The 27,423-nt window shown below is 42.4% G+C and overlaps 1 protein-coding gene across 2 annotated transcripts in view; it reads right to left on the bottom strand.

Annotated features, from left to right (window-relative positions):
* ITPRID2 (ITPR interacting domain containing 2) overlaps positions 1–27,423 on the bottom strand; it is a 54,714-nt gene that overhangs the window by 8,370 nt on the left and 18,921 nt on the right. For both annotated transcript variants that reach the window (XM_075283789.1, XM_075283790.1), the window contains exons 6-14: positions 25,047–25,089; positions 24,853–24,951; positions 22,871–23,079; positions 18,789–19,474; positions 6,922–6,994; positions 5,436–5,527; positions 2,690–3,877; positions 960–1,034; positions 753–880 (exon numbers count right to left, since the gene is read on the bottom strand). In XM_075283789.1, the coding sequence (XP_075139890.1) occupies positions 753–880; positions 960–1,034; positions 2,690–3,877; positions 5,436–5,527; positions 6,922–6,994; positions 18,789–19,474; positions 22,871–23,079; positions 24,853–24,951; positions 25,047–25,089 (2,593 nt within the window). The remainder of the gene's footprint in view (positions 1–752; positions 881–959; positions 1,035–2,689; positions 3,878–5,435; positions 5,528–6,921; positions 6,995–18,788; positions 19,475–22,870; positions 23,080–24,852; positions 24,952–25,046; positions 25,090–27,423) is intronic.

Here is a 27,423-nt window from a genome sequence, read left to right as displayed (position 1 = left end):
AATTGGCAGAAAGAGGTAAAGGCCTGTCAGTAAGAGGCTCTGCAGTGTGAACTTACTGACAGTTTTGACAACCCAACTCATTCCTGCAAATAGTTTGATTGCCCGAACTTGTGTCCTCTGCTTGTAAATCGGTGGCTACGTTGCAGAGATATCACACTCAAATGATCTATTAGGAGCGACAACAGTGATGCTGCTGCTGTGGAGAGGCAATAACAGTGGCATCTCTGCAACGGAGACAGCGGTTCACAAGGTAAAAACACAACTGGATTCAGGTGACCCAAACCTACCTGCATTGCTGGGCTCTAGTGACAAGCCACATAATTTTTCTTACCTCAAAACCAAACTGTACATTTACAAGGCCACATTATGGTCCTATACAAGCGGTGAGTTGTAAGCAGCCATTATATGGCACCCTATGTAACCATACTGCACTTCTGTAAGCCGTCACATTCATCACAAGGTTTACCACTGGTTCATACAGAAACCAACACAATAGAAGCCATTAGATTCTGTAGATCGGAGCCATTTCCCCCTCAGAGGCTTTTATCATTTGGAAGGCTAACAACAACTGTATTAGTAAATGCCATAACAATCTCCTTTTGGCTCAACCGGCAGTTTGCTAAGAAGTAAAAACAGATTACGTCTGCCACAAAAGCTTTACTTCTAGTACAGCCAAAAGTGAATCAAAACACAAGTGGAAGCAAGTCCTCATACATGGTTAATAAAGGAGCGATCTCCTAAAACGCACTCACCTCTCCTCTTCCGTTAGATGCTGGTACACCATAGTCTGCTGTCGTAACATGTTCAGTTCCAAGTCCATCATTTGGGTACGGAATAAATTTAGGCTTCGCCTCATGATCTGCAGCTCCTGGAATGTATTCTGAAGCACAACGTACAATTAGACACTCTTCATATAACACATCATGTAACTAAAAGAACCGAAAAGAGAAAGAACTCACTTCATAAAGAGACAGAATAGACGATTTCTGGATGTAACCACCAGCAGTCAAGTCATGCCCACGCATCACAGGATGCTGAAAATAGATCAAAGAAAAAATAAAAATAGAGAACATTAAATGGGCTGTTATAGGGCTCGTTCACATCTCCGCCCGGGGTCTCTGCATTCAGGTTTCCGTTTGCTGCCCGAAACTGGACAGGAGACTGAAACCTGCAGTCATTTTTCAAACCTATTCAAGTGAACAGGTTTGAAAAGTGTCCGGCTGTAAGCGCCGCTGAGCGTTTTGCACTCTTCGCAGCCAAACCGTTTTGTTTTTTTTTAACCGGACACAAAGTCAGACATGCAGGACTTTGTGTCCGGTTTTAAATAAAACAAACAAAAAAAAAAAACGGTTTCTCTGCGGACTGCAGAGAGCATAAAACGCTCACCGGCCCTGCAGATTGATTTACAGTGTCCCCTTGTGAATGGGAGTCTTTGTTTTCTAAATCTTGCAGTTTTTATCCACATACAAATGAGCTCTTTGGAATAGGAGGGGGTTGCCCCATCTCTTTGGAGAATTGGTAACACCCTCATTGCTCCAAACAGCTCATGTGCATATTGATAAAAGTAGATATCTGGGCAACAGGGGGCCCCCAGTCACATGGTTTTAGGTGCCCTAAAGAATCTGTGGGGATTGATTGATATGCTGTGTTCTGGTGACAAATATTCTGGTTTTAAAGAGTCTAATAAACCCAATGTATACAGAACATTTCATACAAGTCAGCAGCTTTGCTGATAATAGGAACCAATCACATTGCACTTGGAGTCCCCTCTGTGGGCAGCAGATTTACAGCAGTAGGAGCAGAGTAGATGGATATATAGTGTTGTGGGACAAGATTCGGCAGAACTAGGGGGCCACACGGTGGCTCAGTGGTTAGCACTGCAGCCTTGCAGCGCTGGAGTCCTGGTGTTCAAATCCCACCAAGGGCATAAAACCATCTGCAAGGAGTTTGTATGTTCTCCCCGTGTTTGCATGGATTTCCATCCCATACTCCAAAAAGACATACTGATAGGGAAAAATGTACATCGTGAGCTCTATGTGGGGCTCACAATCTACATTTCTAAAAAAAAAAAAAAAAAAAAAAAGAAAAAAAAAAAAAAAAAGATTCGGCAGAACTTGTATTTTATAGAGAACTCCCTATACTTAGGAGTCTGGTGGGCGGTCCTAATCAATGACTGACTGCTTTCCTTGAATAAGCAGCTTTCTGATCATGGATAGGACTGCCCATTGGACTCCTACGTATAGAAAGAACAGGACTTAAAAGGTTGTAAAATACAAGTTACATAGAAAATTATACAAAAAAAAAAAAAAAAAATTAAAATCCCCATTTGCTCAGCTCCATATTATGATGGCCACAGAGAACACTACAGTTTCAAAATGAAAGGTTCCCTTTAAATGTTTATAGTGTGCGACGTTTAGCCATTTGTGTGGCCTCCATTATCGTACTGTAAACGGGTCGAGGGATATTTACGGAATGGAAGTCACAAATACAAAGTTCACAAAAATATTCCCCAATTATAAGATAAAAATAGAGACTTCCAGTTTATTTTTACCCTCAGTGGAGGAAATAAAACTGAAACTATCCTTGTGTGACCCAACAAAGAGGGATTGTACAAAAGGCCACATGGGAGGAAGGGGAGTTAGAATGTAGACTAATTCTCATGTGACTAGCTGTAAAGGCTTCCAATTACCTGGGAAAGATTTTGCAGTGAGCTCCTGATATCATGTAGTACTCTGCGAAGTTGCATTTCAGTAGTGGATGGTGCAGAGGTTAACGGTAAAGAGCACCCAGAACAGGATCTGTTAGGAGACCCATACCCAAACCGCTGGTTGACAGGACACGAAAATGGAAAGTACAGAGAGCCACATGATGAACCAGTAAAGTTTGGGACACTGTGCGTGCTCCAGGCTCTTGCGTGTTCACATAGTGGCCTTTCATGCCAGTCGGACTGTAAGGAATGAAGGGAACAGGAAGAATGGGACCTGTGGGATGGGGTCTGGGCAGTACATGACTGGGGTCTGCGGACCTGATCTTCTGGTATTCGACCCATACCACTTTTCTGGCCATCTTGAGTGTCAGAAACAGGAGACCTATAAACTGTAGATTTACTTGTAGTGTTAAGTTCCTCGGTTTCTTCAGATACTTCCTCCTCTTCTGGGGTATATCTGTAAGAAAATGACGGGGGGCTGCACACCGTTGCCTTCCCAGAATTTAATACAATGTTGACTTTGGAAACTACTCTCACAGGACTTAACAGTGGAGTGGGCAGAGATTGAGTCCTTCTCAGCGGGTACCCAGAAGTTGCAAACTTATGCCTCCGTTTTAACAGGTCTTTGGACGTGATCGTTGAGCGACCTGTTCTGGATTCTGCCGTTTCAGAACCAAACATTTTCTTTTGTGCCCGCTGTAATGCCACGTTAACACGATCCAGAGAACGGGAATCTGAACTACCCAGACCAGGAAACCTATCATATTCAGGAAAACTGTCCAATGCTTCTGATATGTGATGAGTGGTGTAAGAAATCGATTCATATTCGCTATTGGTTTCCAGCTCGCTCTCAGCTGTACCTTCTTGTTGTAAATCTGAGTCTTCTTCACAGAGGTCAAGAGTGTCAACGGCAACAGAGTTGAGGTCTTCGCTAGACTTGAGCTCCTCATTTTGAGGGTTTTGAACTTCACCCATTTCATAAGGTTCTTTATCTGCAAAAAAGGCTGGTCTTCCGTAGCCGACAGGTGTCAGGAACTCGTCATCGAGGTCAATGGATTCCCTGTGATCAAGTGCTAGTGGAGTCCTTAGCTCTTCTCCTACAGAGGTTACAGTAGTTTCACTATCATAGCTGTCTGCACTACTTCCCATTGCCTGCAAAGAATCCTGAACCTAAAAAAAAACAACAAAACGCAAAGATTACTAAAGGATTAAAGTCTAACATCAATGATATAAACCTCACAACAAGACAAATAACTAGACATTTCCTGTCCACTAGCAGCATTACAATGAAAGATAGCACACATGATGCCGGCCACCATAACGCTATATTCACCCCAGTATAGTAGTTTTTGTTCTGGTCCAGAGGAGGATCAGAGGAATGGGAATGTGGATCAGTTCTATGACTGACACAAACAAAACCTGAGGGATTCCATTGACTATAGTTCAATATGTCCTTTTTAACTGAAATCACTGGACAAAAAAAAGTTAGAGACTTGCAGGACTTAAGATGGACATGAACCGGAGACTCGACACAACGGTGAACCCAGTTTAATAAATCTGTATCTGGTTTTAGTTAGTATATTATATTAAAGAGGACCTTTCACCTCCTGGGGCACATATGGTTTTATACACCGCTAGAAAGCCAACAGTGCTCTGAATTCAGCACATTATCAGCTTTCACGTTCTGTGCCCCTGGTGAAGAGGTATTGGTGCCGATACCGTAGCGCTTCACTGTCAGAAGGGCGTTTCTGACAGTCAGTCAGGAATGCCCTTCTCCACAGCAACGCCTATTGCGCTGTACTGTGAGAGCGGGGAGGAACGCCCCCTCCCCTCCTGATAGTACTCTTCTATGGACGAGTATTTGGGTGGAGAGGGCGTTCCTCACCGTTCAGCGTCATTGCTGGGCGGTAAGCAACACCCCCTCTCACAGTACAGTGCTATAGAAGCTACTGTGAAGAAGGGCGTTCCTGACTAGATGTCAGAAATACCCTTCTGACAGTGAAGAGCTAAAGTACCGGCACCGATAGCTCTTCACCGGGGGCAAAGAACGTGAAAGCTGAATTCAGCGCACCGTCAACTTTATAGCGGTGTATTACACTGCATGTGCCCCAGGTGGTGAACGGTCCTCTTTAAAAGAAATGTGATTTTTCTTTTAAAGAATATGCAGCTGTTTGAAGATGAAGACCATAGATCTTCAGACAAAAAGACAAAGTCAGAAGGACAATAATATAATGACACATGGACATAAGAGTCTGCAATATTCAGCATGCACAGCCTCTATTAAATAGTTTAAAAAAATAGCCTGCATCCTTTTTTTCTATTGAACTATTGAGATTTATATATATTTATATGTATATACACATTTGCAAATTGTTGATGGGGTCAGGAAGATGGGGTGCCTAAAACTTTTTTTTCTTCTTCTGTTTCTTCTGTTAAATTCACTACTGGATTTGGTTAAACACAAGAAAAATGCAGCAAAATCTGCACAAAAAAAACAAACAAACAAAAAAGCTTTACTGCAACATGTGGCCTACAAAGGCACAGTGCCAGGAAATCTATACACAGGAGTAAACCACAGGGAAGATGATCTTATGAAAAGTGTATGGAGCGAGGCTTTATCACATTCTAGTTCTCACTCATTTGTTATTCTGCCTACCAAGCTGTAAAGCAATTCAGACTCTGCTCCAAGAAACTAGAAGAAGTTGAATCAAACAAGATGAATCCTTACCGGAAGAGAATTTGTCAAGAGACAGTCCCCAGATGTGTCTTCAGCAAACCCGCTGCTATCAGAGTGCTGGCTGGCAGTCCTCAGCAGATTATCTGAAAGGAGAAATCAGGGCTCTTTTCAGTCATCAGAAACTGTTGTATTGAAAGAATAGAGTCTTAATAATCCCGTGTAAACTTCATGCTTGTTTTACTTGTGGGTGAGAACGCTGATCTGACATTTACATTCAAGAAGACTCAAAGCTTTCCCATAAAAAAAGCTGTTTATGGTACATCTCACATCAAATGGTTTATAAAGGCAGAGAGACAGCAAACATGGCTATGAACGACACATCCAATTCAGGACCTGTGTGTATTCATAGATTAACACTATTAAAAAATAAAATATAAAATTGTAGAAAAGTATAATAAATAAATATATATATATATATATATATATATATATATATATATATATATATATATATATATACACACACACACACACACACACACATACATACATATTTTGCTTCTTCTGCCATAACTACCCAGCGACCTTTTCTGAACCAAAGCTGTAATATTGGCCCCATACAGAGTCTTCATTTAACACATAAAACTGGACTTTCTGGGGCAGATTTGACAAGCTGTATTTACCAGAAATCTGGCTTAAAAGGAAGATATTCCCAATTTCATCAATTAAAATCAGATTGCGAAATACATCTTTTTCCCCAATCTGATTTTCCGTATAGGATTATGGGGGTGCTGTCATCTTGCTGAGCGTCTCTGCTCTGGTCCCAGTATTTAGTGATACGCTTCATAGATTAGTCCTGGCCATAGACAGTAATAGACCGAAACAGACTTATTGGAGGTCTATGGGAGAGTTTTCTAAAGCTGCTCTGCTCAGGGAGGGGATATGATACCCCGTTACATGTAATGTGAGCAATGGATACAATGGTGGGTGTTATGTGCGGTTACCTATAAAAGCTGAAGACTAGAGATGAGCGAGTACTATTCGAAACGGCCGTTTCGAATAGCACGTACCCATAGGAATGAATGGAAGCGGCCGGCGGCTGGCCACTTAACCCCCTGAGTGCCGGCTGCATCCATTCATCCCTATGGGTGCATGCTATTCGAAACAGGAGTTTCGAATAGTACTCGCTCATCTCTAGTGAAGACCTGTTAGGGTTCATTCACATGGAGGAAAATGGTGAGGAATTTGGTGTGGAATTTCAACGCTGAAACAAAAGCCTCCCATTGACTTCAATGCTAGCAGAAAAAGGAACCCATTGACGTAAATGGGAGGCTTTTTTTCAGCGCTGAAATTCCACACCAAATTCCTCCGTGTGAATTGACCCTTACAGTAATACTTAAATGTTGTTGGCTAGCATGACAATGGCGGATACTTTACCACCCCAAAACAACCACCACCCAACAACAATCAACAATTACCCCCACCAACAACAATAGGAATAACAATTCTTTTCTAAGTAGGAACACAAATATCTTACCTTTGCCTATCTTTTCCAACGCCAAATGACATATAGGTGGGACCTGGTGAGGTTCCTCCTCTGCACTCTGTAACTAAAAAGAACAGAAGAGTTAGAAGAGACGCTCATGTCTAGCATGGGAACATGTCCTGAAGCACTGGGATTATTTTAAGCCTAGAAAATGCAGCTGTCAAAAGATAAAAAGTATCAGGGCTCTGCAAAAGGAGAACGTCTTCCTTGCACTAAAATCTAAAAACTTTGAATAACCACAGATCTAAGACAATTATGGAACTCTACAAGTATTATGAGATAGAAAAAAAAAATGAAAAGGGAAAAGAAAAACAAAACCATGCACAATACTTTCCAAAGCACAGAGGAAGTACCTTGTGACATGTTTTAAACAAAGAAGCCCCGTTGTAAAAAGCAGTTACCGAAAACATGAATCACGCAGAAGTTTCCTGTGCTGCAAACAGAGGTCTTACAATAGTTTGGCAGCTGTAATAGATCTGGGAGGTAAACATCCATTGTGGGCAGTAAAAGCTCCCAATTTGCCCCGGGTAATGGATAAATAATTACAATTTGATTTCAAGTGGCTACAACCAGATTCAGATTACTAAAGCGAAGTGAACAGCGAAAAAGGGAGAAGCTGCGTAAACATTTGGCTGTACAGTAAAACCAAAGCCGTAACACTGTAACTGCTCAAGAAGCTGTAAAGCAAGTCATGAGAACATTACACAGCAGACAAATGGAAAAATCATGCTGCACGCACAGATAAGCCAGGTTTACTCAGATATATAGAAGGTAAACACAAAACACAGGTGACGGCCATAAGCAACATGAAATTAACCAACGGCAATGACCTAAACAAACTATGGCAACAATGCAATGCGCTGGGCACTGGGATCTGTCCCAGAAGCATCAGTTTCCACAAGGTATTTTTCAAGACAAGTACAGCATAGTCTGTAGTGCTAGTCTTTACCAAGACGGACTATTATCAGGCAAGGAGACCCTGCAGGAGGTGTTCATGGATCTCATATGAGGCGAAGGTCACAGTTTGGCAAATTTCACATATTGTAGGAAAAACTGCAGCTGAATTGCCAAAGCAGAAAATGACAAAATACAAGCGCAAGGTTATCATTTGCATTTTACACTGTATTTGGTTTCTGCAATCTGTGGCTTTATCCTTAAAGGAGTGATCCTTAATACTGATGCTGAGGGATCCTTAAACATAGCAGGCCTCCATTTACAGCTCTGTACACCGGTCCGCTGACTGAGGTTACCGCTTTATGTTATGGGACCGCTACAGTCAATCACAGGACTCAGCGGTGACCTCTTCACAAATGAGACATGACTATGGCTATGACAAGCCATTTGTGAAGAGGTGCTTGCCAAGTCCTTTGATTGGCTGTAGCCGTCACATGGCGCAAAGAGCTTGAGGACTTGTATAAAGACTGAGCTGCCAGCACTGAAAACAGAGTACCGTATATACTCGGGTATAAGCAGAGTTTTTCAGCACAGTTGACCAGCCGTGATAGTAATGTATAGAATCTCCCATAAAACAGTGAAAAATAAGAAGCTATAAAAAATCCTTTCCCTAGAATACATATAAAAGTAGAAAATGTCTGTGAAACACATACACATTAGGTATCCTGTGTCTACTGAATATAGGGGATCTGCAGTGCTCTTGGTCCATCGGGAAGGGGTTAATAGGAGCACTGCAGATCCCCTATATTCAGGCTGAATTCCAAATGGGGGGAAAAAACCCAGTCCTCAAGCTCAGGGAAGGGGCAGACAGACAACCAAAACACCCCCTCCCCTTCCACAGCACCTACTGCACCCAAAAACTCTGAGCATTTTAATGTTTGAAATTTTCCAGTAGCTGCTGCATTTCCCCCCCTCGGCTTATACTCGAGTCAATAAGTTTTCCCAGTTTTTTGTGGTAAAATTAGGGGCCTCAGCTTATGCTCGAGTATATACAGTAATTTGGAGGAGAACCCCCCCCCCCCCAAAAAAAAAAACAACACAGAAAAAGATAACACATTCTAAACATTATCTTCTAGTTTATCTAGCCAAGTGAAGCATACATATACATCCACTACACGCCATATTCAGCAACGTATTTATGCAAAAATCCAGCTCACTCAATGTTCACACAAAGAAAAAACAAAAAAAAAAACAACATTTCCACATCACAGCCACAAGATAGCAGTGTGCACCTGGAAATGTAAAGGCTTTCATTACAAGATTAGCAGAGCGAGCTCGCCAAGTTTATTTTTTTTAGGCAGAAAAATAAAAAAATCCAGCAGATGGGAAAACTCCCAAATGATAAAGTTTTAAATAGCATAAACGGCTACTGCCCTGGCTGAAAATATTGGCTACATACATGTCTGTATATATGTCACTGAAGGGATGTCACTCAAAATACTAAACAACACTGAGGGAGTAACTATTAAAATGTAACTTTAAGTCTGTTTAAAATGGATTCATAAAAATGAGTAGTCCAAAAAACAGAGTGTAAGAGGACAGACCAATTACTGATATGCCTGTGGTATAATATATTCACCACCCTATTTTTGCGGCTATTTCAGTCCTACAGACACAAAACCCTTATGTGCTGCTAAGGGAGTTTTAAACAGGTGCATATAGAACACATAACCGGGAGTCTATGATCCTTTAGGCTGCTGATGTTGAGGCTAGGTAGGCTAGGAGTATGGACATATTATAAACCCCTAGACACATTCCCATATAGGGATATTAATGTAGATAATTCCTGCCCCACAGACTAACATTCTACCTCTACGTGTTTCCCTAGTCCTGTACGGGATTTGTTCATCAGGAGGCGTTACTAAACTCTTGTATTGAACGACAAGAGCAAGAGCGACCTCCCAAAAATGGCCACTGGCCGGCATGCACACTCGGCTCTGCTGGGGTCTCACTGGCAAAGCCAACTACGCAGGCGTCGGAGGTGTCGCAAAGGAAGATGACGAAGGTGAGGATCCAGCCGAAGATAGAGGCGTCGCTGGAGTGTGTTTTCGAGCAGCGGTGGGGACGCCCTCATCGCATTTTCAGCACTGGGGCCCACCTCCATCGCTATGAGAGAACTAATTTACATACCAGTAAAAACCGGTATTTCTAAGGACCAGCGCAGTGGAGAACACGTCTAAAGTTAAGAGACGAATAGCCTTTCTAAAGGCTATTCCGACGTGTGATCACCAAAAAAATTCATATCAATGGTAGAATCCCTTTAAAAACCCTAACACAGCACTATTATTGGTTTTGGAGGCATTTCAGACCAGAAGGACTCCAATCTCAAGTTGAGGGAGTCCCTGGTTCCTTTTAGGGTAAAGCCCCACATTGCAAAAAAGCAGTTTTTTTGCTGCAGCTTCCCGTTCTATTAAACCCACTCCTGACTTTGGCTCAAAAAAAAAAAAAAAAAACACACACAGGAAAAACTGAAACAAAAGAAGCTGCGTTTCAGTAATGCGTAGCCTCAGTCTTAGGGTGCATGCACACTACGTAACGCCGGGCGTGTATGAGAGCCGTACACGCCGGCATTACGGCAGACTGCCGAACACTTCCCATTCACTTCAATGGGAGCGCTCGTAAACGCCGCTGTTACAAGCGCTCCCATTGAAGTGAATGGGAAGTGTTCGGCAGTCTGCCGTAATGCCGGCGTGTACGGCTCTCATACACGCCCGGCGTTACGTAGTGTGCATGCACCCTTAGGGTAAGTTCACGTTTTTTTTTGTTTTTTTTTCTTTTTTTTTATTTCAATGGGAGCCACTCAGCAGCTTTTTCATTTAGCCAGCTTGTGCCAGCTCCTGGAAAAAGAGGTGCTCATTCTTCAGACCGTTTCGCCTTGTGATTCGGCCTGAAGACACTCCCTCCTCCGGACTAGGCCCATTCATTGTGCCTAATCTGGAATGGAGTGGGCGGCTGGATGCTGGTGCAGTGCACCGGCTTTTAGTCGTGGCTACTCTACTTCTGGATCGGAACCTGAGGCGGCCTCTGCCTCAGGATCCAAAAACCCTTATAGTTCTCAATTGTCCCAAATAGGTAAGGGGGCGCTTACACTACCGTCGGTGTCCGACAGGTAGTGTCTGCTCCTAGTGTCCGCTCAAAATCTGGCACGAACATTAGGAGCGGACACTACACCTACATGTCGGGTTTTTCTGTCCGCTTGAGAAGCCGGACATCTTTACATGCGGACAGTGAAGGAAGGGCACGGAGTGCAAAAGAACGCACCCAATCTCCATTTAAATAAATGACAGGTGTCACGGACACAGCTAGTGTCCGCTCCTAATGTCCGTGCCAGATTTTGAGTGGCCACTAACTGTCGGACACCGACGGTAGTGTGAACGCCCCCTAACTGTAAGCTTTTTTTTAGTAATATTAAGAGATTAAGATTGGGACTCCACTGGTGCTCCTGTGTAATATTCTGACTCCCAGATAAAAAGGAGAACCAGAAATGATATAACGTTCACTTTCTTAAATAGGATCCAATTTATCTTTCAATTTTTTTTATTTTTATTTTGAACAACTGCCAAGATGTGAACGATTTTCTCTGCAGAGCTCATTGTGCTTGGTGTAGGGTTATTCAAGTGTATGACATCAAGAAGTTTTCACCATTTTTCGGTGGCGTATTAAAAAGGAAATGTATGCTTATCTAATGCTGCAGGGAACACATGGCATCAAGTGACCAAACCCATAGAAAAACAAGTGACATTTACAGTTTCTGGAAAAAATTAAATACACAGAAAGGAGGGAGAAGTCTTCCTTTGTTTAAAAGTCGCCTACCAACCTAAACTTCTGTTTCCTGTCACCAATAGCCTTCTAATTTTCACAGATTAATGTCCAAAGCAAGCTTCCCCAAGTAGCGCAATGAACGTTATGAACACTGAACGAGACTAAATATTAAAATAAATCCCACAGCAAGAAAAAAATAAATAAAAAAAAAATTGACATGCTCTTTGTCCATTTTGGTCTCTGCATGAACAGTAAGTAAGCGGCCATTTTCTTGTGGCCTGTGGGCATGCCCGAGGCCTGCAAGTTTCACCGCCTGCGCCGGAAGAAGACGCATGAAGAGGATGTTCCTGAAGAAGATAGAGGCGGCGCTCGAGAGTTCTCTCGCAGCATTGGGGACGCCCCTAGTGCTGTTTGAGCGCTGGGGCCCGCCCACAGCACTGCGAGAGAACTCATTTGCATACCGGCAAAAACCGGGATTTCTACGGAATGGCAGTGTGGAGAAGACATCTAAAGGTAGGAGAAGAATAGCCTTTCTTAAGGCTATTCCTATGTGTCAACTAGGACAAAAAAAAGTTTTTAAACCCCTTTAAAAACTGGGCAGGATTAGAAAACATGGCCGATTTCTCTTCAGGAAGTAACATGTCCATTGCTCATACGGCTATGCTGCAGCTTATTCCCATTCATTTTAATGGACCAAACTGTAGCACTGCCATGTGACTAATGGACATGAGGTCACTTCCAGGGAAGAAGAAGACAACCGTGTTTTCTAATCCTGCACAACCCCTTTAAAGACCCAAGACTGAAAAATAGCCAAACATTGCCAGCTAGAGTTCTCCCATTTCTAGAGCACTGATTCTTACTGGCTGGCCTGAAACAATATCACTGTCACTTGTGCATAAAATGGTTTTAGCTACTGAGCATGTGTGACCACCGACTGGTTCCATGACATGGACATTCTGAAAGGGAATTATTAGAACAGCAGGGGGTGCCATAACAAGCCTGTAGCAGTGAAAAAAAAAACAACAAAAAACAGATTAGGCGTGATCTAAAACATCTAAAGGTTTGTCTCGCTAATACACATGACATTTCTCCAACATTACACTAAAAGGTTTTGCTTATTTTCTGGAATGTTCTGCTTTTAACCACACGAGATGATCTTTAGAATTTCATTCTTTTCACATAGAAACAAAATTCTCTAGAAGTGAAGACTTCCCCATTCCTCAGCTGAATGGTAAAGAAAACCGGAAGGCATGTGAGAATCTGTGCAGGCTAAGCAACTTTACAGCCGCACTATAAATTTCATCAGGTCTCCTATACATGGAAATCGTAGGCATTTCATCACTAGCAGAATTTAGGGTCAGCACTTATTCCTGTTATTTGGATGTGCAGCATCTCTTCCACATAAAAGGTCTAGACCACTGGTTTATGAAGAGTTCCAACAGGAAACTACAACTCCCAGCATCTTCCGTTACAGCGAGAGGACACCAAATCCAGAACCAAAGATATAGATGGAGAACACACCACAAATATAGAGGAAAAGAGACTCATGATACACGTGGGGGCAACACGGCTCAGTGGTTAGCACTGCAGCGCCCGAGTCCTGGGTTCATATCATGCCAGGAACAACATCTGCAAGGAGTTTGTATGTTCTCCCCGTGTTTGCGTGGATTTCCTCTCATTCTACAAAGACATACTGATAGGGGAAAAAAAAGGTAAGGTACATTGTGATCCCTATATGGGGCTCACAATTACAAAAACAAAACAAAAAAAAACAATGTGCATATAGGGAAAGATGAAGGCAATACCTCTGTGACAAGTAAAAATGGAGAGGTAAGAAGGTAACAAATTTTGTTACTACACCAACAATCTAAAAGATATCTCGGTGCCCCATGAAAGAGGAGCTAGTCTGGATTTTATGGCTAGGAAGAAAATAAAGGGAAAATTTACTAAAGTGCCAAAATCCTAGCTATCAACCTGGCACGTTTATTATGTGGTTCAGGCCAAGAACCCGCATAGCGTCCCACAGCAAGAAAGTGCTGCAGGAAAAACCATGGCAGTAATGCATTGCGGTTTTTCACACACTTTTTTCAACCGAAAGTCCACAGACATGTCCTTAGGTATAATCGGCATGCTGTGATTTCCAAAACTGCAGTTTAGAAAATTGCAAGAAGCACTTTTCACTCCGCATTTTTGATGCGGAAACCACATGGACCCCATTATAGTCTATAGGGTCCACGGGTTTCCTAAGGTAACCAATTTTTTAATTTATTTATTTGTTATGTAGATTGTGAGCCCCACATAGAGCTTCCCTATCAGTATGTCTTTTTTGGAATATGGGTTGGAAACACAGGGAGAACATACAAACTCCTTGCAGATGTTTTTTTTTACCCTTGGTGGGATTTGAACACCAGGACTCCAGCGCTGCAGTGCTAACCACTGAGCCACTGTGCCACTGTGTGGCCCCTAACCATTTTTTTTCATGTAGATTAGGTTTCCGTTTGGGCAGGATCCCTGAACGGAAACCGGAATGCAGATGTGAACCAGGCTTTATTCCACACAGGAACTGGTGCAAATTTCCAATATAGCTCATGGTCGCTTTCTATCAAAAATTGTAATAAACGTAGGGACAAGGCATCCCCGTCCTGGCCCACAATGCTCAGCCCAGTCATGCCAAAGCTGCACCACATTAACAGCAAACTACAGCAGAAAACTAGCATAGACTGGTCGATAAATTCCCCCACTGCGATAAGTTTGACATATTAGATTGCCTTGTCCAAGTTTATACTATCTAGATGTTAAGATTTAGCAAATTGCGCATGTGTACAGAGATGATAATGTCAGATTTTGGTGGCGCAGGCGCACCATACATAGTTGCCTAGGTCCAGGGACGTGAAGCACATGGGCTGCTCAAGTAAGAGACAATACTTAAACGTAAAACAATCGAAGAAGCCAAACCTAAGAGGTAAAGCGTACAATCACTTGTCTAGTGTATTAGCTTTTCTTGCCCTTTAAAGATTTCTTTTCTCGCCACAATTGCGTAGGCAGTGTTCTAGGTCAGTCGCTGTTTGCTTACTTTTCTTACGCAAGCATATAATCAGGATGATCCTATCTCGGAGAGGAGAGATCCATTCTCATTTATTTTATTGCACTGCTACACAAGTTTTTAATTAACACAGCAGGTAGCGCGGCCTTCAGTGTGTACCCGGCCCTGTACAGCTGTATATAAAACAGGAATATACATTCCCCAGAAGAGAAATCACAAGGCCAGGAAATCGTGGAGAGAGTGTAAAGGGCGACAGCTGCCAAGTATTCATTATTGTGAATGATTTCAGCAGAAAAGTCCATAAAAGTTAATGGTACGGTAGCAAACAATTCGTCGTAAATAGGGACAAGGTAAACCTAGAAATTACGTGGCCTGCGGGACTTCCTTGCTTTAAAGCTGAACATGCCACGTTTAAGACAAGTGGAGGTTAAAGATTTTACCCCTTAGGGAAAAATCGATGGGTTGGAGTCTGTGGTTTGGCCATGCACTGGGCAGCAGGGACCCACACTTGTGAGGCGAGTTTCTCACACAGACTCAAAGTGCAGGGAGCGTTGTGGGGTAGGGGAGTTCTTGGCCGTCATACAGGGGCTCATCCCCAACACCCACAAGGATCAGTTATTTTACAGGGAGCCAATTTACTTCTCAGTATACTTTTAGCATGTGGAACAAACTCAACCAAAAACAGGGAGAACATACAAACTCCTTGCAAATGTTTATTTATTTATTTTTTTTTCGCACCATTGCTGCAACAATGTTAACCACTGAGCCACCCATGCCAACATCTCTAGTTGTGATTAATTGACAGTGAATTGTCCCCAGTTAGATGAGGGTGAAGGATGGTTAGCCAACCAGGCACTTTACTGCGGCCCTGATGAAGGGGACCATGGCTCACCTGTTGGGGATCCTCTGCAGTGCCCAAGTACAAAAGCAATGGCGCCTAAAGAAGATGATGTCGGATTTCAACTGCTCAAATGTTTCATTCTCTTTGAGATAAGCCTGTGACTGAAGAGTTTGCATGTGATGTCTGGGGAGAACCATTGCCAGACTTGGCTAGAAACCAGAAGAGATGGGCTATCTGCCTTCTGTATGGTCAGTCTGTCCTAGGCTCCTGCTATGTATTCAGTTTCCATACAAGATCATAAAACACTGTTCCACTGACTAGTCTGCAGGACTCTCCCTGATCAGACATTTACGTAACAGTCTCTGGAGGTGTCATTACAATACTGTACACGGCATGCGCGCCCTGTCTGCTTGGTACGCCTGGACTTTTCTAGTTACATGAAGTGCACCCTTCACACAAGGGCTTAACATTTAACAAGAGATAACGTTCCAGAAAACAGAAACTAAACTTACCACAATTATGAAACCGGCTCACTTGTTCTTTTTTAGGAAGGGCGGAGTAATGGCAAGTACAGATAAGAGTGGAGACAGAAGGAAAACAATGCCCATAACTAAGGGGAGGGGGACAAGTGGGTGGCAGCAAGTGATAAGCAATTCATACCCACAAGGATGTCATATCCACCCACACGTCAACTTTAACTGTGCGCCCTTTCTAAGAAACCGGATTAAAGTAAACCATCAAACTATGAAGGATTATCACCTAGGCAGACAGGGATCACGTAACCTGCGGCTCCACCATTTCCCGGCCAGGGAAGGCATGACATTGCATAGGGTTCTGCTGTAAGACTCTCAAGCCACTACAAACTATTTCCAAGTATGTAACCAATTACTAGGGAATGGACTACCCAAAGGCTATGCCAAAATGAAGGAGATGGCCAAGCAAAAAAGGCTTATTTACCAAAAAAACTAGAAGACGCAAGTTAGCAAATGTGACTAGAAGACTGCCAGGACCCGAAATAAGTCAGCCTTAAGCCCCATGCACCAAGATTGAGTGGTGCTTCCGGTATTGGGCCAGAGTTTGAGGTAGAACGCACTTGGATGACATTCGGCAGGACACCCATGTGGACCCCATTACGCATTCACGTCTATACGAGTCTCCGATCAATTCCATTCTGATGACAGATTATAGAGCAGGTTCCAACCTACTCAGTGTCATTGGAACACAATGGATTGGAAGCCCCCATAGGTGTGAAAGTATTAAAAGAATGGTAAACTCAGGAGCGCATGAGCCATCTCAGTGGTAGAACGGCCCATAGATGACAACAGTACTGTATACAGTCATGTGCATGAGGCAATAGAAATGAATGGTCTGTATTCATGCGGCCTTAGAGAGGCCCTTTTACTGCCTCTACCATCCGAAATTGGGAAAAGAAATCTCCTTTAAGCCAAATTAGTTTTACTATAAATTTTTACAAAAAAAAAAAAAAAAGGGGGGGGGAGCCTACTCCTTTATGCACAGCCACTAGAAACATGCCATCAGTTTATAAGAAGGGTAAACTTAGTCCTTTTTAGAGACTCCGTAAATACTATTGCCCCTGGATCTAGAACACCTTTAAGAATACTAAATGAATGGAGAAATCTATGAATCAATCAATCAAGAATCAAAGAAGCTTTATTGGCACATCCAAATAGATATTTGGCATTGCCAAAGCAAGTAAAGTGTGTGTGTGTGTGTGTGTGTGTGTGTGTGTGTGTGTGTGTGTGTGTGTGATTTGGGGTATAAGCTATGCCATCTGCAGCCACCTCTCCAATCTCCCACCTAGAGGTAAGGGGCCGCATATTTCAGACCATTATGATGGAAATAACCTTGTATTTCAAGCAGCTAGCCTAAAGCATGCAACGTTAAGCAAAATGTGTACTCAATCCTTTATGACAATTGTTTCAGCAATATTCTTATCTACACAGAAGAGACTAGTGTCATCCTCTCAGCCATCTCCACCTTTGCCTTACTGACTTGTCAGGTTGAAGTGCCACTATATGTGTTAATCATTAGCCACTAGCCATGGGGCAGGTAACCTTTGGCATGTCAGCTGTGGAACTACAACACCCAACATGCCTACTTGCTCTGCTCTTCTTGGAAATTACATTGAAGTAAATGGAACGTGTGGGGAGAAGCAGTTTCACAGCAGCCAAAGTGCTGATCCTGCCACCAAGCAGAGAGAAGATAATGGGAGAACCAATGAAAGTTCTTCCAGGGGCATAAAAATACTCTCAAGAGCACACAGGAAGTTTTAGTCAGAAAAAATTGGATCTATATATTGGCTGCATTTCCAGGACACCAGGATCCTAGTCATCTATGCTAGGGGTTCCTGCTATACCATACAGGGACTTCTAGGTGATAGATTATGAGACACTGGGGGTTTGACCCAACTGCTACTGATATCAATGGGAGCTCAGCTGATAAAATACCACCCGGTCACTATATTTAGGCTGAGTTCACACAGAATTTTTTGGCCAGAAATCTGCCTCAAAATCAGCCTCGAAAAAAATTGTCCCAAATAGAGATCTATTGGGAGGCTTTTTTTGGAGGCTGATTTTGAGGCGAATTCCTGACCAAAAAAACTCTGTGCGAACACTTGCCTCAGGGTAAGTTCACAGTAAGGGTTTTTTGGTATCCACCTCAAAATCGTGACCAAAAAAAGAAGTCTCACATTGAAATCAATGGGAGCCGGTCAGTTCTCTTTTCCGGGAGCAGTTTGTTCCGGCTCCCAGGAAAAAGAAGCAACATGCTCATTCTCTCAGGCAGATTCGCCTTGCGACATCCGCCTGAAGACACTCCCTCCCAACTAGGCCAAATTCATTTGGGCCTAATCCAAAGCGGATAGCTGCACTGGCATACAGTCGCAGCTACCCATATTTTGATCCGGAACCTAAGGCGGCCTCAGATTCCGCCTCAGTTTCCGGACCAAGAAACTGGCAGCCTCAACTGGCAGATTCCACGTCAAAATCCTGACAAAAAAAAACCCTGTGCGAACTCAGCCTTATAGTGGCCCACCGTAATGGAAAGCTCAGATTTCCAACTTTTTCCCACCGTTGAACTGCCTTACTTATAGAAGTCATTTACTCTCACTCTGAATTTCCAAGTAGCAGAGTCACACTCCCCACATCACCAGTGTTATATATCAAGTAATTCTTCTAAAGTAGGAATTCTACATAATAAAAATGTAACAATCAATAAGACGACTACATCAAGACGTACCTCTTCCAGCTCAAAAGAATCTTTATCTTGCTTCATAAGGCCTGATATTGAAGGGTTAGTCACACACAGTTCCTTCTCGGGTGTAGAAGTAGATGGGTTTATATCGGTTAGGTAGTGTTTAGACACCTGATCAGTAGATACACTCGAATCCTTATTGCTAGGAGATTCCACAATAGAAGCATCACATTCTTTTAGGTTGCTAGAATTTTGTTCCTGTTCATTTGTGCTGGAATTAGCCAAAGACTCTAAAACACCATTTTCTTTCGGATGGCCAGATACATCAAGCCCATTGGTCTCCGAGACTAAAGAGTTAGGCACCTCTTCTTTAACCGTGGCCAGAGGCGGAGAAGTCTTTTTGAAAGGTTTCAGTACTTTGGTCTCGTTTTTGTTGGATTCCTCATCGCTACCATTTTGTTTCTGTCCTTTGTCTTCTAGTGACAGAGAAGTGCTGAGAGATTCGGAGGACCCTTTCCCACATAAATTAAGTTTGGATAGTGTCTCCATAAGACGAGCTGCGGTCTGACTAGACGACCGGGTAAGAGGTGCTGGTTTGGGTTCAACAGTAGTAGAACAAGTTAAAGATTTAGAGCTGCCTATTTGTTGGAGTGGAGTTCCGGAAACTTGAGAGTATAAAGATGAAAAAGCGTTTGCCACATCAGTGAGGACTTTAATCTGACGGAAACGACCTGGTTGGAGAAAGAAAGATTTACACAAGTTAAGCCTGCATCTCAGGTACAGAAACTTTAAGAAAGTATGTACACTTTCTAGAATCAGTGCCACTTGTGTCAATGGGCTTTTTTTGGTATTGCAGCTCAAGATTCATTAAGGTGCCAGATCACACCTCTTTGGGTAGAGGGAGCTTTATCCATGTTACAACTTACGATAACAGACTGGGACCAAAATCTTCAGAAGGATTGGCAAGGAGAAGCGCTCACCCAATTGGATAACGATATGTTTATTAAGGCACAACGTGTTTCAGGCACTTAGGCCCTTTATCAAGTGCAATAAATCACCTTCCCAGAGCAGCTGGGAGTCTTAGTGGTTCCGAGTTCAGGCTTACTTACGATAAATCCTTCCTTTGTAGAGCTGGATGATTAATTGAAAAAATAACTGAAATCAAACAACCACCAGGTAAAGCAATTTGATTTTGTTCCCGTAGGTTATTTCGGTCTGGCTATTACAATATTTGCAAGCTTTTACCTGCAATTTGTTCAGACTGAACACTTCTAAATTGGATCTGCTATTATACTTGGGGAGATTGAGGGGGTCAAGGTGGTGGTAGTGGGGGTCTCTTCAAACCCAAAAATATAAGTGGAGGCCCAGGGGAGGAGATGAGACCCAAAGCAAAAAACAAAAACTGTGTTATTCACCTCTCCTGGGCTCGGCACAACTACCTGCTCTCTTCAGGTCTTCTGACGTCAGGGACTGGTGAGGCCTGTGACTGAGCCTCAACAGTTCACATGGCATTGTGACGCATAGATGCAAGCATCACAACGCTGTGTGACCCATGAGGTCCAATCAGAAGACCCAAAGACAGAAAGGATTCATGCCAGAGCCCAGGAGAGTTGAGTAACTTCAGACCCCAGAGTGTAATAGCAGTGTCTGTTTGGCTGTGTTCAGTCCGAACAAAAATCCCGGACGACCCTCACGAGACAAATCTCAAGATTCACCTAACACATACTCATACTGCAAAGGGGATTGGTACACTAATTCACCATTAGTCATAATCTAGGTAAAATGCCTGGTTAATTGCAATTTTGCTCTTAGGTCATAATCGCCCGGCTTTAAGTCTTTGTTCGAAAATTGTTTAAGCTGAGTCTTATGCAAGCCTGAAAATGGTTTGGGCACAGCTTTGAGTCAAAAGATCATTTAGACACTTGTGGAGAGAAATCAAACTTTGTGAAGACTGTGCCCTTGGCTCCTTTCAGTTTTCATTTTTGCTGCAATGATCACACCAATCCATGGACAAGAATGGCAAAGTTTGTGAAAGAACACCCATGCAGTTTTACGAATACCAAGCAACTAGAAATATTTCTTTCAATTTAGCATTCATTGAGGTTTTTGTAAAGACACAAAACCGAGTAGAGTCAGGGCCAGTTTAGGGTGACGTTTAAGTCCGAAAACAAAACAAAACAAAAAAAAGCTTCGACTTCAGCATCAAAACAAAATTATACAATTAATATTGTATAATTAGATGCATAATGTTTTCACTTTCTTAGCAAATCACTAGATCTTTCAGGAAATAGGAGTCTTTCTGCTTCTGCTTGACTATGACCATCGGCCACTTAAGAAAGAGTCTGAGTAGGAGTCGGAATGTGAAAACAGAAGTAGGAGTCGGTGGTTTGGCCTACCAACTCCAAAGTCCTGCAAACTAGTACACAATATCACATAAAAACAAGAAATGTCCATTCCCTCTACCACTGTGTTTATCTTAGACTTAAGGCATTCGTGAGATAGAGTCGCCATACTTAAACACACAAATTATACATTTTATTATTCAGCCTATTAATAGTGACATCTACTCTTTTATGGGCAGAAGGAAAAAGAAAACAAACACAAATATGGGAAATGAGACTGAACAAATATAATAAATCAAAGCTCTTCTTCCCATCACCATCTGCTTTTCCTATTTTGTTTTGTATAACAATAATGTGCAAATCATATTTTGTTATCGGCTTAGCAGAAGCTTTCATGAAAAAAAAAAAAAAAATTGACAAAACGGCTATGAATTTTTGTGTTAGCAGATTCCTATGTAGAGGTTGTGCCATGAGCCTATGTTTCTGACTCGGGAGCTCTGCCATGTTCTCCCTCCTCCTTATGTTCTTGTTTACTGGCTGCAAAACAACTGGCTGGAGAACCTACTGTTTTGCAGTAGGACAAATGGACTGTTAAAGGGATCCTATCAGTGGCTACCCTTTTTTTCTGACTAACACGTAGGAATAGCCTTAAGAAAGGTTATTCTTCTTCTACCTTTAGATGTCTTCTCCACGCCACCATTCGGTAGAAATCTGGGTTTTCTTTGGTATGCAAATGAGTTCTCTTGCAGCACTGGGGGCGTCCCCAATGCTGTGAGAGATCTCTCCAGTACCGCCTCCATCTTCTTCTGGAACGCCCTCTCCTTGTGTATTCTACCATCCTGGGTTTCAATCTCCTAGGTATGCACAGTCATCTCTGCCAACTGGCCTTGGCCAGAGCCGACTGTGCATGCCCGGGGCCACAAGAAAATGGCCGCTTACACAGTAAGCGCATGTCTAAAAGATTGAAACCCAGGACGGAAGATGACGCAGGGAGACGGCGTTCCAGTGCTGTGAGAGAACTCATTTGCATACCGAAGAAAACCCGGATGGCGGCGCTGAGAAGACATCTAAAGGTAGGAGAAGAATAGCCTTTAAGGCTATTCCTACGAGTTAGTCAGAAAAAAAGGTATCCAATGATAGGATCCCCTTAAGCTGTGTAGAAAAAAAAAAAAAAACACTACCAGCCAACACGACTAACTCTGGTGCCGAAAATTCTGCTGACTGAAGAAGAGGAACCATATTCTTGCTTGCTTTATCATCCGTTTCTAGGTTTCTTTAGCTTCTATAAAACCATATTACATGAAAACACTCATTACTAGTACATAGAATCCAGAGGCAAGCACTTTTTTTTCCTCTTTCATTAAAAAGTTAAATATTTAAAACAGAAAAAAAAAAAAAAAAAAAAAAGAGTTGAAGAAAACAAAACCACTATTTTGTGAGCATTTCTTTGCCCTACGACTTTACAGAAGTTCCAGAGAACAGAATGAAATGCTCAGCGTGAATAAGGAAATGCTTTAAAATCAATTAACAAGAGACTGAGCTTTGGCAGGGACTCCTGTAAAGTGCTCTACTATACTCCAACCAGCATGTGGCTGATGCCAAGAAGGCCTGGAATTTTAAGTTACAACAATGGTCTATTCAAAGTCTAGAAGCATCATTTGTGCCTGCATACAGTACTTGTAACTAAAACCCAAGACAAACTTTCAGGTAAGCTTTCAAAACGAAAACCGGAAACCTGAGAGTCCCAAATGGCCAAAAGTATATGGACATAACTAGGACACTTACTTGTTAAGGCGTAGTTCGGATTCTCCAACTCCAACCGTTGCATCTGAGCATTTAAAAATACTTTAATGTCAATCCCGTGGGCAAAAGAAGAATTGCTGAAAAACCGGGAAGGTATTTTTGAAGCAATGTCTGGTTCATCCCTTCCAAATCCAAGATTGTAAAGAATTTCTTCAGGATCTTCTTCATATAGATCTAAAAGTTCTGAAACACTAAAAGAGAAAAAAATAAAAAAATCAATAATTAAAAAAGGTAGTACAGTTTAGGCCAAGTGGACTTCTGCATTGGAAATCTCTATAGACCTCATAAGATCATCCACCTGAAATTGGTGGATGAAAGAGTCCTGCACACGCAGGGTTTACATCAGTTTCAAAACAATGGACCCTGTTTACAGTCTATGAGGTCCATCAGGGCTGTCTGTAGCCGCTGTTTTAATGGACCACCTGCTCATTGTTTTGGTTCTCCAACAGACCAAAACCACCAACAGCCTGATGCAGATATGAACGTAGCCTTATGCCTCGTTGAAATCTGTGTTTAGCAACCCGTTCGGAGACCCCCCCGAACGGACTATCAAACGCATTGGCAAACTGTGTGCAGTGAAAGCACCCAGACCCCATAGACTATAATGGGGTCCGTGTGCTTTCACCGTGCTGCCTGCGCAAATCATGTGGACATAAAAGTAGATCATAAAGTACTTTTCTGTCCACATGTTCCATGCAGACACCGCACGGAGAGCACACAGACTATTTCACTACACACTGCTTGCCAATGTGTTTGATAGTCCGTTCGGGGATGCAGATTACTAAACGCAGATGTCAACGAGGCATTAGAAAACCTATTTTCACTTTCACCTATTAGCGAATTCTTGACCTCCATCTCCTACCTAGATATAAGAGTGGTTACATTTCTCGCTCTCGAAGACTTGTCCTGCCATGTGTTGTACAAACAATACATGGAGTTGAATGGACACAAATTCTCAATTTACCCTGTAGTGTTGCTGCAGAGAAAATGTACGCCATGTTTCTACACATCTAACAGCTCATTGCACGGGGTCACAACAAAGGGACATCTCTCCAACACAGAGAAGCCTTTTAAGCTTACCTGATATTTCTAGGATTAAAGGGGTTGGTCAGTTGTTTTTTTTTTTTGTTTTTTTTCCCCTATCCTTAGGAAGATATAAATATGCAATTTGATAAGCCCAAGAGGAAAAAAATAAATAAAAATAAAAACATGCATGCCCTTGATCAACAGATGAGCTATCATAAAGAGAATTCATCACTGACACTACGTTCACACTAGTGTTCGGCTCTCAGTCTTCCAGGTTCACATGACCTGAAAGATGGAGAGCCTGTCTTCTTAAAAAGCATTCCCCACTGACCCCATAAACTGTAATGGGGTCTTCCAGGTGTCCTTTGGGTTTCTAATGGTTTTATACTGAAAGCATTGGAGAGAAAAGTCTTCCTTGCAGGACTTTTCTTCCCAGAATCTGAGGAGGAGGCTCCAAAACAGACGTGAACCTGACCTTAACTGACAAACAGAACTTTCTGATCAAGTTGTGAAAAATACTAGCGTTTGGTGCCTCATAGGTCTATGGAAGAAAAAAAAAAAATCACTTTGTTGGGACCATAAGACATGTTATTCCCACTGCATGTCCACAAAGGCCAAACATGCTGCTTTTATGCAATACGTGGCCTCGGCCTGGTGGTCTGTAAATGAATTTGACAGAATACATATAAATGCTTCATACAAGGCAGATCCAAGATGGAACAGTTGTGCAGGAGATCTTCCATTGCCAAAGGATATAGCTCTTATGTTCTTTTAACGGATCCCAATCCTTATCATGAGATTTAATCCAATCCCAAAACGCTTTCATTCACTTAAGACCCACAAACCAATCGGACACTTAAGTGTGAGAACCTAAATGACCCCGTAGACCTTCCTTGAAGAGACTTGCGTACATTTCAGGTATAAGCACTGACTCCTACCTTGATACAGTTGCGCTGCTTTTCCCAGATCCAGTGGAGTTCATGCTTCTCCCTTTCTGATGAAACTGGAGTCGTCGATCTTTCGCCAGCATGCCATTGCTTTAAAGCAGAAAGACGCGAGCGTGAACAATCGGTAATGATATCAGTTTAGAGAAGGTGGATATAGAGCGGGAGCGCTAGGAAACGTTACTTACAAGGTGGGCTCCATCGGCAAGAACCTTTGATGGAGATGATTAGCTAGAAACAAAGAGAAGACGTTAGTCATGCCATAGTTACTATAGAGACACGCAACTTAAGTCTTTGCTGGCAAGGCCTCAGCTCGCAGAATACCTTCTAAATGCCCAACCTGTCAGATTTGCAGGTACATGCCACTCAGAGAAATTCTTTTACAGATTTTAAACAATTAGCGGCAGCTGCTTCATTCATGGGACGGGTCTGAAGTCTCCAATAGTCACGTTTTGTTTCAGAAATAAATCCTGTAATTGATTTAACAAAACACCAAATTCCTTTTATGGGATGATACGCGGCGTACACACATCTACTTCATTACACTGCGGACGACTTGTACATGTCATTACAAGTGCACTTTCCACTGGCGCTGAATATGTAAATCACTCCCATGACAAGCTACATATGGACTCATACAGAGAGGTTCCTTTATACTCGTGTCGGCCTAGAATGAGATAATTTTACAATATAATTTACTTACATTGCAAATATTAAAGTCCTGACCCATTTATGAGCTTTTCCTGAACATCATCAAGATAATTTGTGGCTCAAGACAAGTAGCCAAGTTCTATATTACAGTTTCTATGTAAACCATAAGTTACTACTGATACAAGTAACTGGAAATTTTAGGCTAGAGGACTATTGGAAACGGTATATAGATGACATCCATGTATAGAGTCTGGGCAGTAAAATGGACAGGAATAGGTCCAGAGTTTGGCCCTGGGCTCACAACCCTTACATTGACCTGTGAGATTACACGGACATCTGTATAAGGGCCATACAAGATAATGAGTGAGAGCGCCAGCCATGAAAAACAAGGTTAGCACGGTGACTAAGCACAAGCTCACGTAGCCTAAATTTGGGAGAAGATGAGAACATTAATAAAACTCTTATTCCGATTTAGGAAGTTCTTATACGTAGCAATTGTGAATCAGAAAACAACATCTACCTACACGTGAAAACTTGAAACCATGTGACCAAAAAGCAACCAAGCAGTAGTTCCCAGTAAAACCTCATTTGGTGCTCATACCTAGAGGGCACCTGTACAAATTGTGGGCGAGCTATGGTAACCACATGAAGACGGCTGTTAAATGCCAAGTCTCACCTGTGTGCGAAACCCGAAACTACAACAGGTACAGGCAGAGTCATTCATTTCAAAGCTGGGTGTAAATGGGCGCAAGAAAGCACTGAGTCATTTTGTTCCCTCCACACTCCGCAAAGAACCAACCCAGCAAATTTAATGTAACTCCAAAAGCCTGGCGTGAGCCATGCCCCTAACTCTATGCTAGTTACTGTCTGGCATAGAGTCGAATTGCAACATCTCCCACCAGCCTGGCACTTAAGACTACCATACAGAAGGTCAGTCCTAATAAGTTTCCCCAATGAGTCAGTTGTGCCATTCAGGAGTCTGGAATCTCTCCTTTAGCTAACAGGGGGGGTATACAGAACGTCACCCAGCTTTCCCAGAAACCGATCGCTCTAAAAAAAAAAAAAAATAGTTCAAAAGAATTTAACAAACCTGCCATAAAAGTCTTCAACTTCCTGGTGACCTTATCTTAATTCAAGGGAAAACTGCCTATAACGCCGTCTCATGTGATATTCAATATTAAGAGGAAGTCAAGACAAGCTGTGAAAATAAAGTTTCCTAGATGGCAAATCACATCAGCCACGTGCATAGCTTTCCTAAGAAAACACCGACCGCTTTGTAAATTCATACCCAAGCTTTTGTTTTTGTGCATTTCTGCGTACCACTGGTCTAAACAAGACGTTCTCCGACAAGGTGACCAAAAGAAAACTGAAATCTCTGTCACATACACGGGATCAGAGTAAATAGCGTGGCGCCCGCGAGGTTGCTAGGAAGTTAATTCTGAACACAAAGGAACAAATTGACAGATCTGGTTCTTGTGCTAATACACAAACTAAACAACAACCATTACAACACACTCGAGCTCTAGAAGACTTTCCTCCCAGCTCCACGCTATATTGGAGCCTGCCGTGACTTGTAGCAGGAGACAATCCGTCTTTACTAGAACATTAAAGTTACTGCTGTCTTGGAGAACTTCGGAGCTACCTGACATATGAGTGTATTACAACTTTATGAGACTTGCTTATTCTTTAACGAGAAAATTTACAAAAACAGCTAATAAGGCTGTGTATTTACAATGAAGGGTACTTGGGACAATACAGGATATTTCACCTGTCGCTGTCACACTTTATTACAGGTTCTAGCTCACCTTTCTACAAGTGTACAATGTAATGGAGCTTACCATACATGGCGTTCTCTCTCTAATATAAGAAGCAGTATGCGGCGCTCCATATCCGGATTACATAAGACTAAATTAC

This window comes from Leptodactylus fuscus, chromosome 8 (assembly GCF_031893055.1).
Source record: "Leptodactylus fuscus isolate aLepFus1 chromosome 8, aLepFus1.hap2, whole genome shotgun sequence".
Lineage (NCBI taxonomy): Eukaryota > Metazoa > Chordata > Amphibia > Anura > Leptodactylidae > Leptodactylus > Leptodactylus fuscus.
The sequence above is the reverse complement of the archived record's forward strand: the minus strand, read 5'-3'. Positions and strand labels throughout refer to the sequence as shown.